At 41.9% G+C, this 15191-nt stretch overlaps 1 protein-coding gene across 1 annotated transcript in view; it reads right to left on the reverse strand.

The window, feature by feature from the left end:
- plpp6 (phospholipid phosphatase 6) overlaps positions 1 to 14296 on the reverse strand; it is a 143758-nt gene extending 129462 nt beyond the window's left edge. Inside the window, exon 1 of the mRNA XM_020532806.2 lies at positions 13778 to 14296. Coding sequence (XP_020388395.2) covers positions 13778 to 14219 — 442 coding nt within the window. The 5' untranslated portion in view covers positions 14220 to 14296. The remainder of the gene's footprint in view (positions 1 to 13777) is intronic.
- Positions 14297 to 15191: the final 895 nt, after the last annotated feature.

The raw sequence follows: 15191 nt of genomic DNA on the forward strand, positions 1-15191 counted from the left end.
TCCTCTATCCCTCTTCTATCCGCCTCCCACTCTCTCCCTATTTATTTCGGAACCCCCTTCCCCTCCCCCTTTTCTGATGAAGGGTCTAGGCCCGAAACGTCAGCCTCTCTGCTCCTATGATGCTGCTTGGCCTGCTGTGTTCATCCAGCCCTGCACCTTGTTGTCTCGGATTCTCCAGCATCTGCAGTTCCTACTATCTCTGAAGTAATTTTGTTTTGGTTTCTTCAAATCTAGTGCCATAAATTTACCAAGGGCCTGCAAATATGTAAACTTTGCTCATCAACATTTCCTCTCATTAAGTATTTCTCTGACAAATAGTTGGGGACAGGTAATTCATGTTTAAAAGTGCTTTGGTTAATGTATAAATAAACAATATATTGTAGATCTGTCTAAGGGATTACAGTGAATTGTGAAATTACACCTTATTTTAGTTCACAGCAAAGGCAGAATATTCTTTTCATCAGAAACTATGCCCGGAAGTAAAGCATAGCATGGATAGGCTGCCTCGAGTCCATTAAAATGAAGTTTACCTGCCTTTTAGTTTTATTTCACTCCCCCTTGTCTGAAAATTAATACTTGCACCTGTAGGTCGTGAATTTACTCAATTACAAAGTATCCACAGCATTCGGAGGGCTCCGGGGGCAGGGGTGGTACAGAAATGCAAATGCACAACTCTTTGGTGAAGACATTTCTCCTAAACTGCTGTTGTTTTATGCTGAGATTGTGACCCCTCATTCTGGACTCCCTAGTGAGGGTAAACATCATATCAGCGCTGATCCTATTAAGCCCTTTAAGAATTATATAGTTAATTCAATCATTCCTTGTCTAAATTCATGTTAATAGGCCTAGTCTACTCAGTCAGAAGATAGCATCCTCACTCCAAGAATCAGCTCTTGTTCACCTAATGAACTCTAAACATGGTAGTGTGAAAGGAAAAGATGAACGAGTTTGAGAGAAAACAAATTAACTTGCTCCATTGACACTGAATACTCACTAAAGCCTAATAAATATTAGCAAATACACAATTTACAATTGTTAGCAAAAATCATATTTAAAGTACTTGAACTCAAACTACACAGTGACTGATCTGCTTTTCCAGTTAACTCCATTCCATTTGGGAATTTTCCTTTCATTTCAAGCACTTTTTAAAAAATGCTTTACAAGTAAAATCTGTTTGAGTACAAAATCTAATCAAGGGGTTTTCCACCTGGCAAGAATTACAATGTCCTTTTCAAAAGGATATCAACAAAGTCAAATGCGCAATGAGATCCTCTATATCCTGCCCGAGAGCCAGGTCTTCTGCAAAGTCTTATATGACCTTGTGGATCCCCAGATGGAGAGGTTTGTGCAATTTTTTGGGAAAAACAGCTCTCTTGATAGTACTTTGTACTCAATTAGCTTTTGCTTACAGAACTTTTTTTTAAAACAAATATGTGCGTGAAACAAAAATATAATTTCCTGGGGATTGAGGTGTGCCACCAGATGATGTTACGCTCAGGTTCCAAAACTGTCCTACGTCCAAACACCCATGTTGTATTTTCTTGTTGAGACGCTATATCACCAGGAGGATTTTCTGTCCATTACTGAGGATACGCAGTGGTGTTGTCATTGTCGTCACACTATGCCAACTTCCACTCTGCTAGTGATTTACCGGTAGAAACAAAAAAATGTACATTTTCCAGTAAACCTGTCAATAAAATTGGCATCCTTTCCATTCCTTCTCAAGTAGGACTTGGGTTTATCAGAAAACATCTGCCGTTCTCAAATTGAATAGGTTTCATCTGGCTATTGAGCTAAGGCTGAGATCATCAGACATCACAATAAGCTAGGAATATGGATTCATAAAAAGACATTCTCAAGGATTTGTTGGTATTTGTCAGCTCTAGTGTTACCACATGAAGTAACAACGGAACCATAACTGATTTGCTGGGTCCCTTGCAGTTGCACAGTATGCCACATCTACTGAAGAAATGGATGCCTTAATTGTGAAGACCGGCATTTGCTCATGACTTGATTAGCCAGCTTAAAATGAATGAGCTCATCAAGATTCTTCGGGCTCTATCATTTTTTGGGAGTAGGATATTGATGGTATGATTGACATTTATTGCCCATTCTAGTTGTCTTAAACGGAGTGGCTCATCAGATAGGTTCAGTGGACACCAAGGCACCAACCACACTGATCTGGTTTCAGAGTTACATACAAGCCATACTCAGTAAAGATAGTTTTCCCCCCCAGAAACAATCACACATGTTCATGATGATCCAATCGTTTCATTCTCACTTTTCCTTGTAAAAAAAAAAATGATCCCAGATTATTCCCAAAGCTGAATTCAAATTCTCAGCCCTGGTGGGATCTGAACATTATTCATCCAGGCCTTTGTATTACTGTTTAGTACAGAGAATGCACAGATTATGATACCTGTGGCATCTTGTTTTAAATTTAAACAAATTTGCTTTCTCTTAAAACAACTCTTAAAAGCAAACCTCAAAAGCCAAATTCTTTCCATAAATGAAAGCTCTAATAAAAAATTCAAAAACATAACACAGAGGAAGATGAATTTTAATCAAACTGTCCCATGTATGGGATTGGTAGTGCTGTAAAATGATCACGTTCTAGGAAAGGCTATAAACTATAGCGTTTACACCATAGACACAGGCCATTCGGCCCAACAGGTCCATGTCTGTTTTAATGGTCTACACAAATTTCCTTCAAACCTTCTTAAAATCATCAACTTATCTTCTAATCCTTCGTTTTTCTATGTTTACCTAGCTTCTCCTTAAGTGTGTATCTCCTAGTCATCTGACCTATTCCTCAGTACAAAGTTACACATTCTAAGCACATTCTTTGTAAAGTTTCACCTGCATTAGTGACTGTCTCATATTTCCGTTACTATGATGCAGTCAGGAGGGATGCATCAATTACTTTCCAGCCCCACTACTTGACTGGCAATAATAAATTAAACCAGCATAGTGATATGCCAATTCATTTTAGATTTATGGTCATGGATTATATTAGGTTTTGTACTAAAAACAATTTCACCTAGTTTCTTTCAAAGAACAACTAGTTTATTACAAATAAAACTTACTCAAACATGCAAAGATTATTGACCAAAAAAAGGTTTAGACTATGTAAAGACACATAAGAGTATGGGCCAGCTGCTGCGGGGAAAGACCATCATCTAAAGTTTGTGGAGAGAAATCAAGAGTTAATGTTTCGGGTCCAATGTCCCTTCCTCAGAAGTTGCCAAACCTGCTGAGCTTTTCTCGCAATTTCTTTTCTTGTTTCTAATTTCTAGCATCCACAGTTCTTTCAGTTTTTACCATCTGAAGTCTTTCTGGCAGAGTATGAGGGCTCATTAAGTTTAAGACCCCTTCGTTGCTCAAAATGAATGTAATTAGTCTCCTGCATGATAGAAAATGCCTTTGTTTTTGCAACATGTGGGGCAGCTCCAAGTAATGTCAAATTCCAACATGTCGTTTGCTTTTTTTCCACTGCAAAGACAGTCCAGAAATGTTTTAAGACACTTCCTATGTCCTAATAGATAAATAAATAAAGTATATGTTTGCAATAAAAACCATATTTGAACATCAAAAGACTGAGTTTGCATACTATGCAAACAACTTCTGTCCTCCTCCAGAGGCACATAATAACTAACATCTCTGTACAGCTTGATTCAAAAATATAACTTCTATCAAATTATGTGCAGAACTGCATTCCATTTTCCTTGCCTCAAATTTGGTGATTTAAAAACTTATCATAACTGTCTGAGTTCAGATTGTAGCTAATAAGCAAGTCTAAGATCGCCATGTAGCAATATCAGCATCAATATCAATTTCAAAGTGAAGCCAATGAATGACATTCCTATTGCCTTTTTGTTACCATGGAAAACCAACACCAAGTGAAGAATAAACACAGCTCTTTCAATTCACAACAGCAAATGGCTCACTGTAATTCAGTTAAAGTTGAAACAAACAAATGCTCTCTTGATAGGTTAGCAAGTGAAGAAAGACTCAGCCAGGGTCATACTAAAGTATAGTAGCAGAAAACTTCATGCTCAATTAATGATTTATGCCAACGTTGACTTCACGCAGGTGAGCAACTGAAATGCTACAATTGCCCACAACACCTTTAGTTCACTGGGTTGATTCCTAAGACAAATGAGCTATCTTAGGAGCAAAGGGTCAACTTATACTCATTGTAGCTCAGAAGATAGTATTGAAATATTTAAGATTCTGAGGGGCTTTGACTGGCAGAATGGTATGAGAATGTTTTTCCTGAGGTGCTAATTTAGAAGGAGGAAGCATAGTTTAAAACTAAGTGGTCTCTAAGATGGCAATAAGGAGAAATTTCTTCTGAGGGTCATTAGTTTTTGGAATCTCTAAAGAGCAGTATAGGCTGGGGCACTGAATATATTCAACAGCGTGACAGAATTTTGATTGAGAAGGGAGTCAGATGCTATGGGGCATTCAGGACAGCAGAATTAATGCCACTATTAGATCAGCCAAACCTTACTGAATGGTTTATTCCTGTTCTTTTTCATATGTTCTTAGGGAAGGAGTGAAGAAATAAAAATCAACCAATGTTCCCATACCTGCACACCAAAATAACATTTGATAACGTGTCACACAAGAGGTTAGTACACACAATTAGGACTCCTGGGATATGGGATAACAAATGAGCATGGACACGCGCTACTTAATGAACAACAAAAAAAAAGAATCTTTTGGGTTAGCAGGCTGCAGCTATCAGAGTGCTACAAGGCTTTGGTATTTGGCTTTAGCTATTTGTAAACTCTATTGATTACTTAAACAAGGGGACCAAATGTAATGTTTTCAAGCTTCCTGATGACGATACAATGTTACATAGGAAAACAGATTGTGAAAAGGATGCAAAGCAGCTACAAAAGAATAGCAAAGGTTATACGAGTAGCTAAGAAAGTAGCAGAAAGGTTACAATGTGAAATTATCCATTTGGTAAGAAATAATAAAAGTAGACTTATTTTAAATGGCGAGAACTATTAAAAGTTGGTTTTCAGAGGAATTTGGAGTCCTCAAAGAAGGCAGAAGCAAAGTTTGCTTGCTGTAACATAATGCTATTAGGAAAGCAAATAATAAGTTGGTCTTTATTGCCAGGAGGTTGAAGTTCAGTAGTAAGGAAGTCTTGCTCCACTTCTGCAATGTTTTTGTGAAGGTGAGACCACACCGGGAACAATGATTGCAGTTTTGGTCTCCTTATATAAGGAAGAATACAGCTCCTTTGAAGGAGTGCAACAGAGTGGACCTCCTTGGGATGAAGGGATCGTACGAGGAGGTATTAGACAGAATCTGTATTTCCTAGCATTCAGAAGTAGAAGCGATCATTGAAACATGAAAATTCTTAAGAGGCTTTGTAGGTGAGATGCTGACAGGATATTTTCTCAGGTTTGGTAATCTAGAACTATGGAATCACAGGTTCAGAACAAGATGTCAGCTATTTATGACAGGAGAAATCTGTTGTGAATATTTGGAATTTGCTACCTCAGAGAGCTGTAGATGTTCAGCCATTGTGTGCATTGCAAGACAGGTTGATTACTTTGGATGTGAAGGGCACCGAGGGATCATAGGCAAGAACGGGAAAGTGGAGCTGAGGTCAATCACCCATTATCATATTGAAACGTTGACAGAAAGCTCAAAGGGCCAAATGGACAACTCCTGATCCTGTTTGTTTTCATCGTGACATTTGCTGGATTGGGTTAACGTGTGGCAAATAACATGCTCAGGATTTAACGTGAAGCCCATCACAACCAAAACAGCATGATAATAATCATGGTTTAAATTTGCACATGAAAAATATCGAAGTTACCAGATAAGTGCTGGCAGTCATGAAAACACTCCCCAGGAACAGTCAGCGCCATCGGGAGACATTTTGCAACTGAACAAGTGAAAATATGTATATTAGTAACAGTTTGATAGGGCTAATACAAAAACTGTGATACACAGTAAATAGAATTTACACGAGAGATGTAATCTTCAACATGGGCCAAGAGTTGCAGGTGGAATCAAATATCCAACCACCGACATGCATATTCAGCTTAAAAACAGTCAGTATATAAATAGCCGTTGAGCATACGTTTTGTAAAGCACAAGCACTTTTACTCAGTTCAGATCATAAGGTAGAACTGATGAAGCATGTGTTTATAAATCAAAGTGCTGTTTTAAGTGGTTAGCCCTCTGACAATGTGTCAACTGTTAATTAAAAGGTTATCGTGCCTGTTGTTACTGCATCTGAGGCAATTCTATTTCGTGAGAATGGAGGTAGGTTGGTATGCTTACTACTTAATTAAACTCTTTGAAATTGATATTTTGCAAATGTTTTGGTTGTTAAACCAATTATTTAGAGACTCTTTCACAAAAGTATTGAAATATCAGCTAGTGGTTTTAGCACTTTGCAGTGTGAAGATTATGAATTAGGAGATCTAAATTTACTTCAGAATCTTAAATTCTCCAGTACCCAACCCCATGCATTTTCAAGGAACTAAAAACATTCAAGTTCCTAACAAATGGCTATTAATTAAGCAAAGAGGGCGCTTGTGGTGCAGTGTTAGCGTCCCTACCTTCAGCCCGGAAGCTCTGGGCTCAAGTCCCACTTGCTCCATAGGTGTATAATAACATCTCTGAACAGGTTGATTACAAAGTGTTTACAAGATCAAGAAGCCTGCAAACTGGAATTAGCAGGCATCAGGACTTCAAAGGTAATTTAAACTTCACTTTGGAAAATACTGACGTTACATGTAATCTGTTGCCCACCTATGTGGAAGGTTCAAATGTAATAGGCCATCCGAAGCAGTGCAAAGTTGTCGATGATGTCTTGTACTGGTAATGAAAAGAGTAGAAATGAATTGTGAAAGGTGAGTAAATGATAAAGTCAAAACCTCAAATTTTGGAAAATGCTGGGTCAAGTTTGGAAAGTTCTGCAATTTTCAACTAAAATTGCATCATCAGTACAATATTCTCTGAGGTAAATAAACAAAGTGGTATAATTTAAAAGGAAATGGAGAGAAATCTGAGGCTGCATATGCACAAATCCTTAAAGATTGAGTGGTGATGGTGTCAAGGCTCTTGGTGGCGATGCATTCAACCAGACACGTGGAGAGCATTCCAACACTATCCAGATATGTGCCTTGTGGAAGGGGAAAAGGTTTTGGGGAGTCAGACACTGCAAAATGATCAGCTTCTAAACTGCTCTTGCAGGCACAGCATTAACATGACTGGTCCAATTAATCTTCTGGTAAATGGTGATTCCCAGCATATTGATATATAGAATTCCTGCAGTGATCACTAGGGCTGAGATAATTGGCCTCAGCAGCCATAATAATCTTTCCCTTGGGCCAGGTATGAGTCCAAGTCAATGATTTCAAAATTTACTAAATTTCCCTCTTGGTGCCAAACTTGGTTAAATGCAAGGGCAAGCCCTCTCACCTCTGGCATTCCTTATTACGTATGAACCAAGACTGTAATGCGCTCTATAGCTGAACGGTCCTGGCTGAATCAAATAAAAAAATCAGCATAGGGTTGTTAATGATGAAGTATTATATGATGGCACTGTTGATATCACTTTGTGATTGAGATTAGATTAATGGCCAATTATTGCCTCAGGGTGGATTTGGGATTTTTTTGGACAGTACAAGTATGCACAATTTTCCTCTTTATAACATAGATACCAAAGTTGTAGTTGTACTGAAACAACAGTATGGAGCTGGAGGAAAACAGCAGGTCAGGCAGCAGAGGGGCAGGAAAGTTGATGTTTCAGGTCAGAACCCTTCTTCAGAAATGGGGAGGTGGAAGGGAGCTGGGAAATAAATAAAGGGAGGAGGGGTGGAGCTGGGGAAAGGTAGGTGGGATGGTGATAGGTGGATGCAATTAGGGAATGGTGGGGATTGGTCAGTGGGATGGGTGGGGAAGAAGATGAACAGAATGTGTCAGGTCAGGGAGGTGGGGATGAGGAGGAGGGTTGGACATGGGATGAGACAGAGCGTGGAGAGATTTTAAAACTGGTGAATTCCACGTTCAGGCCATCAGGCTGTAGGCTCCCGTGGTGGAATTTGAGGTGTTGCTCTTCCAGTTTGCGTGTGGCGTCACTGTGGCACTGGAGACGGTCCAGGATAGACATGTCATCAAGAGAGTGGGAGGGAGGAGTTAAAATGGTTGGCGACCAGAAGGTGTTGTCAATAATCATGTACAGAGCACAGATTCTCCATGAAACAGTCCCCAAGTCTGCGCTTGATCTCACCGCTGTAGAGGAGGCCATTTCAGGAGCAACGGATACAGTAGACCAGATTGGAGGATGTACAGGTGAACACCGGTCAGATATGGAAAGTTTACTTTGGGCTTGGATGGAAGTGAGGAGGGAGGCTTAGAACTTCCTGTGGTAGCAGGGAAAAGTGCTGGGGGTGGTGGGGAGTGTGGAGCAGACGAGGGAGTCATGGAGGGACCGGTCCCTACGAAAGGCAGATAGGGATGGGGAGGGAAATATCTCTTTGGTTGTGGGGTCAGATCGTAGATGGCAGAAGTGGCGGAGAATGATACGATGGGTGCAGAAATTGGTGGGGTGGTATGAAGGGACCGGGGGGATTCTGTCTTTATTTTTGTTGGTGGGGGGCGGGGGGGGAAAGAGGGATTTGAGGGCAGAAGCATGGGAAATGCAAGAGATGCGGTTGAGGACATTTTTGATCATGGGGATTGGGGGATGGGGAAGGGGGGAGGCAGGGTGTGGATGTTGTGGTCCTTGAAACAGGAGGACATCTGGGATGTCCGGGAGTGGAATGTTCCATCTTGGGAGCCGATGCGGCGGAGGCAGAGGAATTAGGAGTATCTCCACTGTACTGAAATAGCTTGGCCACAGCCATCTCTGGAGCTCATATCCTGAGCACTAATGCTGGGATATTGTCAGGGTCTATGACCTTTGACTCATTGCACTCAGTCATGGAGTAAATAAGTTGATTGAACAATGACTTCTATGATGCTGGGAAACTCCAGAAGAGGCTGAGATAGATGAGCCACTTAGCATTTACAGCTAACGATGACTGCAAATGCTTCAGGCTGGTCTTTTGCACACATACTAAATTGTGCCATTGAGGAGGATGGGACATCTATGGATCCTCCACCTCTGGTTAATCGTTTAATTATCCAAAACCATTAACCACTGGATCGGGTAGGCCTGCAAAGCTTTGATCCTATTTATTACTTGTGGGATATCTTAGTTCTGAATAATAGCACACTACTTCCACTGTGCAACATGCAGGCAGCCCTTTATTGTAGCTTCAAAGGGTCAGTCTGGCACTGTTCCCAGCATGTTCTTCTGCACCGTTCTTGGAAATGGGGTTCGTCACCCAACATGACAGTAATGGTCAAGTATGAAATATGCCAAGCCACAAAGTTACAGATTGTGTCAGAATACAATTCTTCTGTTCACAGACCCAAGCAATTCAAGAATGCCCAATTTGGAGCTACTAGATCTGTTCTGATTCTATTCTACTTAAGCATGGTTGGAGACTCATACATGATGGAGGAGGTCTTCAGTGCGAAGACAAGCCTTGTTGTCTGCAACTGTGTGCTGATCGATCCCACCAATATCATCATAGAAACACTGCAACAGGTAGCGTGGTCAGGATGAGGCAAGTTGGTTTTCTCTTCAAGTTGGTGCTCTCTTGTAACTATTTCCTTCAGGACTTGGCAATCTCAGTCAGTAGTGATGCAAACAGATCAATTCCGGTTAAGTCACTCAGCCAGAGTACAGCAAGTGTCCTTGCTCCCCTCAGTGCTTCGTTGATGTGAAGTGACGCTCAACAACAGAGGCATCAGTTAAAGGACAGCATTAAGTGGTATTGAGAAGGTTATTTCGAACAATTTTGACATTGCGCTTCAAGACTTCAAAGGGTCCAGAATGAATGTTGCCCATACTGAAGGTCACTCCATCCCAACCACACATCCCTTGCGCTGCCACCTCTGGTGGGATGTAAAATACCCAGGGAAAATTATGATTTCCAGAACATTGGCTAAGAGGTTTGATTGAGAATAATGTCAGCCTATTGCCTGGCTAATCTGGGGTCCAAACTCAGAATTGTTATTGTACATGGATTCCAATTCAGAGCAAAGAAGGACTTGTCTATCTATAACACTCCTAACTTACACAAAAAGTCTCATAGGAACCTATGGGGCAGAGATGGAACAAAGCACATATTCGTGACAGCAGTTTGTAGGATTGACTGGGCTGGATATGCCAACATATGTTGACATATCCACTGCCTAGATCAGCCAGATTGCTGTGATTTTGAGTCTCAAAAAGACATTAGATAAGGATGGCAGATTTCCTTCCCTGAAGGGCGTGAGTGAACCAGAGGATTTTTAATGACAACTCTGAGCTTTCATGGTCATCATAAATGAGACTAACCTTTAAATTCAATTAGTTAAATGTGAAGTAAAGTTCCCCAGCTGCCATAGAAGGATCTGGATCATTTGCTCAGGTCTCTCAATTACTAGCCCAATAACAGAACGATTACATCTGTCTGCTGGGTAGAAATAATGCAGGTAATTCTTGCATGACTTAAAGATTAAGGCTATTGATTCAGCATCAGCATCAGCATCAATTTTATTAAAATGGCTTTAAAAATTTAGTACAAATCTATTTAACAAACTTGATTGTATACTCCAAAATCTACATTCAGTTTCTGGAAATTTCACAACTTCCTTTTTCCTTAGGCTCATTACAATTAGAAATGAAATTAACTTACTGTCCAATTGTGACTTTTCAATGACTTCATCAGTAACACTTTCATTTTTTTCTCATTTTGAAGACTGGGTAATGAATAGGCAGGTAGGCACTATGCCCTTTATGCACCATGCAACTTTATCCACCACTGACCAAGTTCAATGAAATTTGTGAACTTATAATTTCAAAATACTGAGAGGATAGTGCACATAGGGATCATATAGGGAGGCAATGAGGGTACTGATGCTTTTTATAAAAACTTACAGAGAGACAGAAAGCAAAACTGTGGATAATCAGTAAGTTGTTTACCTGGATGCCAGTCAGCATCCTACATACATTTTTATGAAGGTGTTTGGGAAGCTATTTGCAAACTATATTCCTTCTAGTTACATAAATAGTAATGCCTGGAAAATCAGTTCAAAAATTGCATTATTTTTACATTTTGTAGATATTTAATTACTTAGTTTGCTGAATGCATAGAAGATACTGAAGATTTATAATAAATTAATAAAAGTGATTATTTATTGTTCCGAGATTTAAAGATATTGTAATACACAATATGCAGTCTTGGGTATTTGTGCTATTTTATTTATCTCAGCAAGAAACTGACCCCTAAAGTCAACCGAAAAACAGAAGGTAATATTGATTCATACATGCCAACATACAAATTAGAAAGCAGGAGAAGGCCATTCAGCTCCTCTGCCATTCAATAAGATCACGACTGATTTAATTGTAACGTCAAATCCACATTCCCACTGACCCTGATCAACATTCACCTCCATTGTTTATCAAGGATCTATGTACCTCTGCTTTAAAAAAAAAATCAAGGACTCTGCTTCCACCACTGCCATCACAGCAAATGTTTCACCTAATCTGTTTCAAGTGGGCCACCCCGTTTTTTTTTAAACAATGACCCAATAGTTGTAACTTTTCCTATAAGAGGAAACATTCTCTTCATAGTCACCAAAACAAGACCACTTGGGATTTTGCCTGTTTCAATCAAGTCATCTCTTTTTCTAACTCATATGGCAACCTCCCAATTGCCCATCTCAGGTATTAGTCTGGTAAACCTATGAATCACCTCCAAAACATTTACATACTTCCTGAAATAAGACGGCCAATACTACTCACAGCATGCCAGATGCAGTCTCAGCTGTACCATGCATAACCGCCCAACTTTTGCATTAAATTTCCCATGTTAAATTATAATATTCTGTTGGCTTTCCTAATTACTTGCTGTATCTACGAACTAATCTCTTGTAGTTCATATATAAGGACGCCCAGAACCCTCAGCATTGCAGAGCTCTGCAATCTTTAACAATTTAGATAACACTTTTCATTCTTCCTGCTAAAATGCACAATTTCACATTTTCCACATTATACTCTATTTGTCAGATCTTCGCCACTCACAACCTATATCTTTTTGTTGCTTTCTTCTGTCCTCTTCACTATTCACTTTTCTACCCATAACTGTATTGTTGGCAAATTTAGCAATCATATCTTTAGTCCCTTCATCCATGTCATTTATATAAATAGTAAATATTTGAGGTCACAGCAGTGATTCCTGTGGCAGAACACTTCTTACATTTTACTAACCTGAAAAGAAGTGAATTATGCCTAATCTCTACTGCCTGTCAGCTAGCCAATCTTCTATCCACGTCAATATGTTACTGCTACATCATGAGCTTTTATTTTCCATAATAACCTTTGATATGGCAGCTTATCAAATGCCTTCTGGAATTCTAAATGTAGTAAATCACCTTTACCTACAGCATAGATAAGTTTCATAGTCTGAAAGAAGTCCAATATATTGGTCAAACATATTAACATGCAACAGCCATATAACAAAGGGATTAAATGTGAGGATGGAAAAGAAATTAGTGAAGAAAGTATAAACAGGAGCCCTGAAAAAAAGACCCTCAAGAAAAACTATTTCCATTTGTGGAAGGACACCAAATCAGAGAAAACCAATTTAAGGTGATTGGCAAAAGAAGAGGAAGAACTTTCCTTTTTAAACATGGGGAGCGGTTAGGATCTACCAATGTGGCAGAAGCAGATTCAATTGTGACTTTTAAAAGACAATTGTATCATTTTTAGGAGGTGGTGGTGGTGGTGCTGGAGGAGGAGTTTGAAAAAAAGGGTAGGGAAATTAAAAAAGGTTAGGGGGTGGGATACTGGGTGAATAACCCTTGGAGGACTATCAGACAAGATGGACCACATAGCCTTCAGCGGTGACACTATTCTACTACTGTGGAGAAGTTACGGCAACACGCAGCACTGAAGATGCCGGCCATTCGGCCCATCGAGGCTTCAGAGGCAGGACCCAACCAACCTCAACCCTAGACAACAAGGTGCAGGGCTGGATGAACACAGCAGGCCAAGCAGCATCATAGGAGCAGAGAGGCTGACGTTTCGGGCCTACACCCTTCATCAGAAAAGGGGGAGGGGAAGGGGGTTCCAAAATAAATAGGGAGAGAGTGGGAGGCGGATAGAAGAGGGATAGAGGAGAGGATAGGTGGAGAGGAAACAAACAGGTCGAAGAGGCGGGGATGGAGCCAGTAAAGGTGAGTGTAGGTAGGGAGTTAGGAAGGGGATAGGTCAGTCCAGGGAGGACGGACAGGTCAAGGGGGCGGGATGAGGTTGGTCGGTAGGAGATGGAGGTGCGGCTTGAGGTGGGAGAAGGGGATAGGTGGGAGGAAGAACAGGTTAGGGAGGCAGGGACGAGCTGGACTGGTTTTGGGATGCGGTAGGGGGAGGGGAGATTTTGAAACTTGTGAAATCCACATTGATACCATTGGGCTCTAGGCCTGTGGCATATTTCCAATTTCCCTCCTTTCCCAACCCGGCTTGAAACCACAACCACCACCCCCCCCAAACCCCCCTCGTAAATCTCAGTCCAGTGGATCAAATCCGTCGTGGGACGAGGAGAAGAAGAGATTCAATCCCCACCCCATGCTGAAAGCGTATCCTCTGGTTGCTGGGCCTGGAGGGTCAGGGTTGGGAGACTGCACGGTGTCTGCCTGCACTCACCCAGCAGCAGGTTGAGCAGCACTTCGTGTCCAGCAGCGCTGTCGCTCTTGCACAGACAGTACAAGGTGCCTCCTATCCAGGGGATGCCGTGGCCCGTCACCTCGATCAGCTTCATGATAGGCCGGGCGCTGCCCCAGGCCGAGTCCTCGGTGGCGCACACCCCCAGGCGCTTGGAGAGCCATAGGTCGACGGCCAGCAGCGAGCGCAGGGCGATGCCGAGCAGGGATGGGTTCAGCTTCATGCAGTCCTCGTCGGGCTGCGGGCAGGGGTTGGTGCCGGAGGCCGAGTCCCGGCGGAGGCCCGCCGCCTCCAGCTGCTGCACTGCCCGGTGCCGAGGCGACGGAGGTTCGGGGGTAGCCGCTCTCTGCAGGAGGCCCAGAGGCCTGCCGCCGCCTTTCGGCTCCCGCTCTCGGTTCCGGGATTTAGGGGAGGGAGCCGGCATCTTTCCAAGTTCCCCCCGGAGTGCACCGTCAGGGGAGGAGCGGAACCGCTGTCGCCAAGGCGCCCGGGAGGGGGCGGGGCCGGCTCCCTGTCAATCAAATCACCCTGGCAACCTGCACAGCAACAAGCGCGCCGCCACAGTGCAAACCACTTCGCGCAACACGAGGCTATGTCGGCACTGAATGAACTGCAGCACCGGACCTTCATGGACACGTATTGAATGCTCGGCTACGACAGCCCTGCATGTAAATAAACTGTAGCCGTAGACCTGCGTGCGTTGGTATTGAGTGAGCTGCTGCAAAAGGCCTGCATGTGCTTGTATTGAATGAACTGCAGCAATCGTCCTGCATGTTCTTGTGCAGAATAAACTGCAGCAACAGCCCTGCATGTGAATAAACTGCCACCGTAGGCCTGCATATGTTGGTACTGAATGAACTGCAGCGGCAGACCTGCATGCACTCTTATTGAATCAACTGCAGCAACAGCCCTGCATGTGAATAAACTGCAGCCGTAGACCTACGTATATTGGCATTGAATGAACTGCAGCAACAGCCCTGCATGTGAATAAACTGCAGCCGTAGACCTCCAGGTATTGGTGTTGAATGAAGTGCTGCAGCAGATCTGCACGTATTGGTATTGAATGAACTGTAACAATAGACTCATAAATACTAGTATTGAATGAGATGTAGCAACAGACCTGCGTGAATGATCTTTAGCAACAGGCTCGCAAGCATTGGTGTTAAATGAACTGCAGTATTAGACTTACATTGTTGGGGTTTTGATTTAATTGCTGCAGCAAATCTGCATTTATTAACATTAAATGAACTACTTCAGATCTGCATGCATTGGTTTTACACGAACTGCAGCAACAGACCAATACACATTAGCACTGAATCAACTGTTGCATCAGGCCTGCATACATTGGTTATTAATTGAACTGCAGCAGACCTGCATGTACACTCAATAATCTTCA

Source organism: Rhincodon typus, chromosome 10 (assembly GCF_021869965.1).
Source record: "Rhincodon typus isolate 14 chromosome 10, sRhiTyp1.1, whole genome shotgun sequence".
Lineage (NCBI taxonomy): Eukaryota > Metazoa > Chordata > Chondrichthyes > Orectolobiformes > Rhincodontidae > Rhincodon > Rhincodon typus.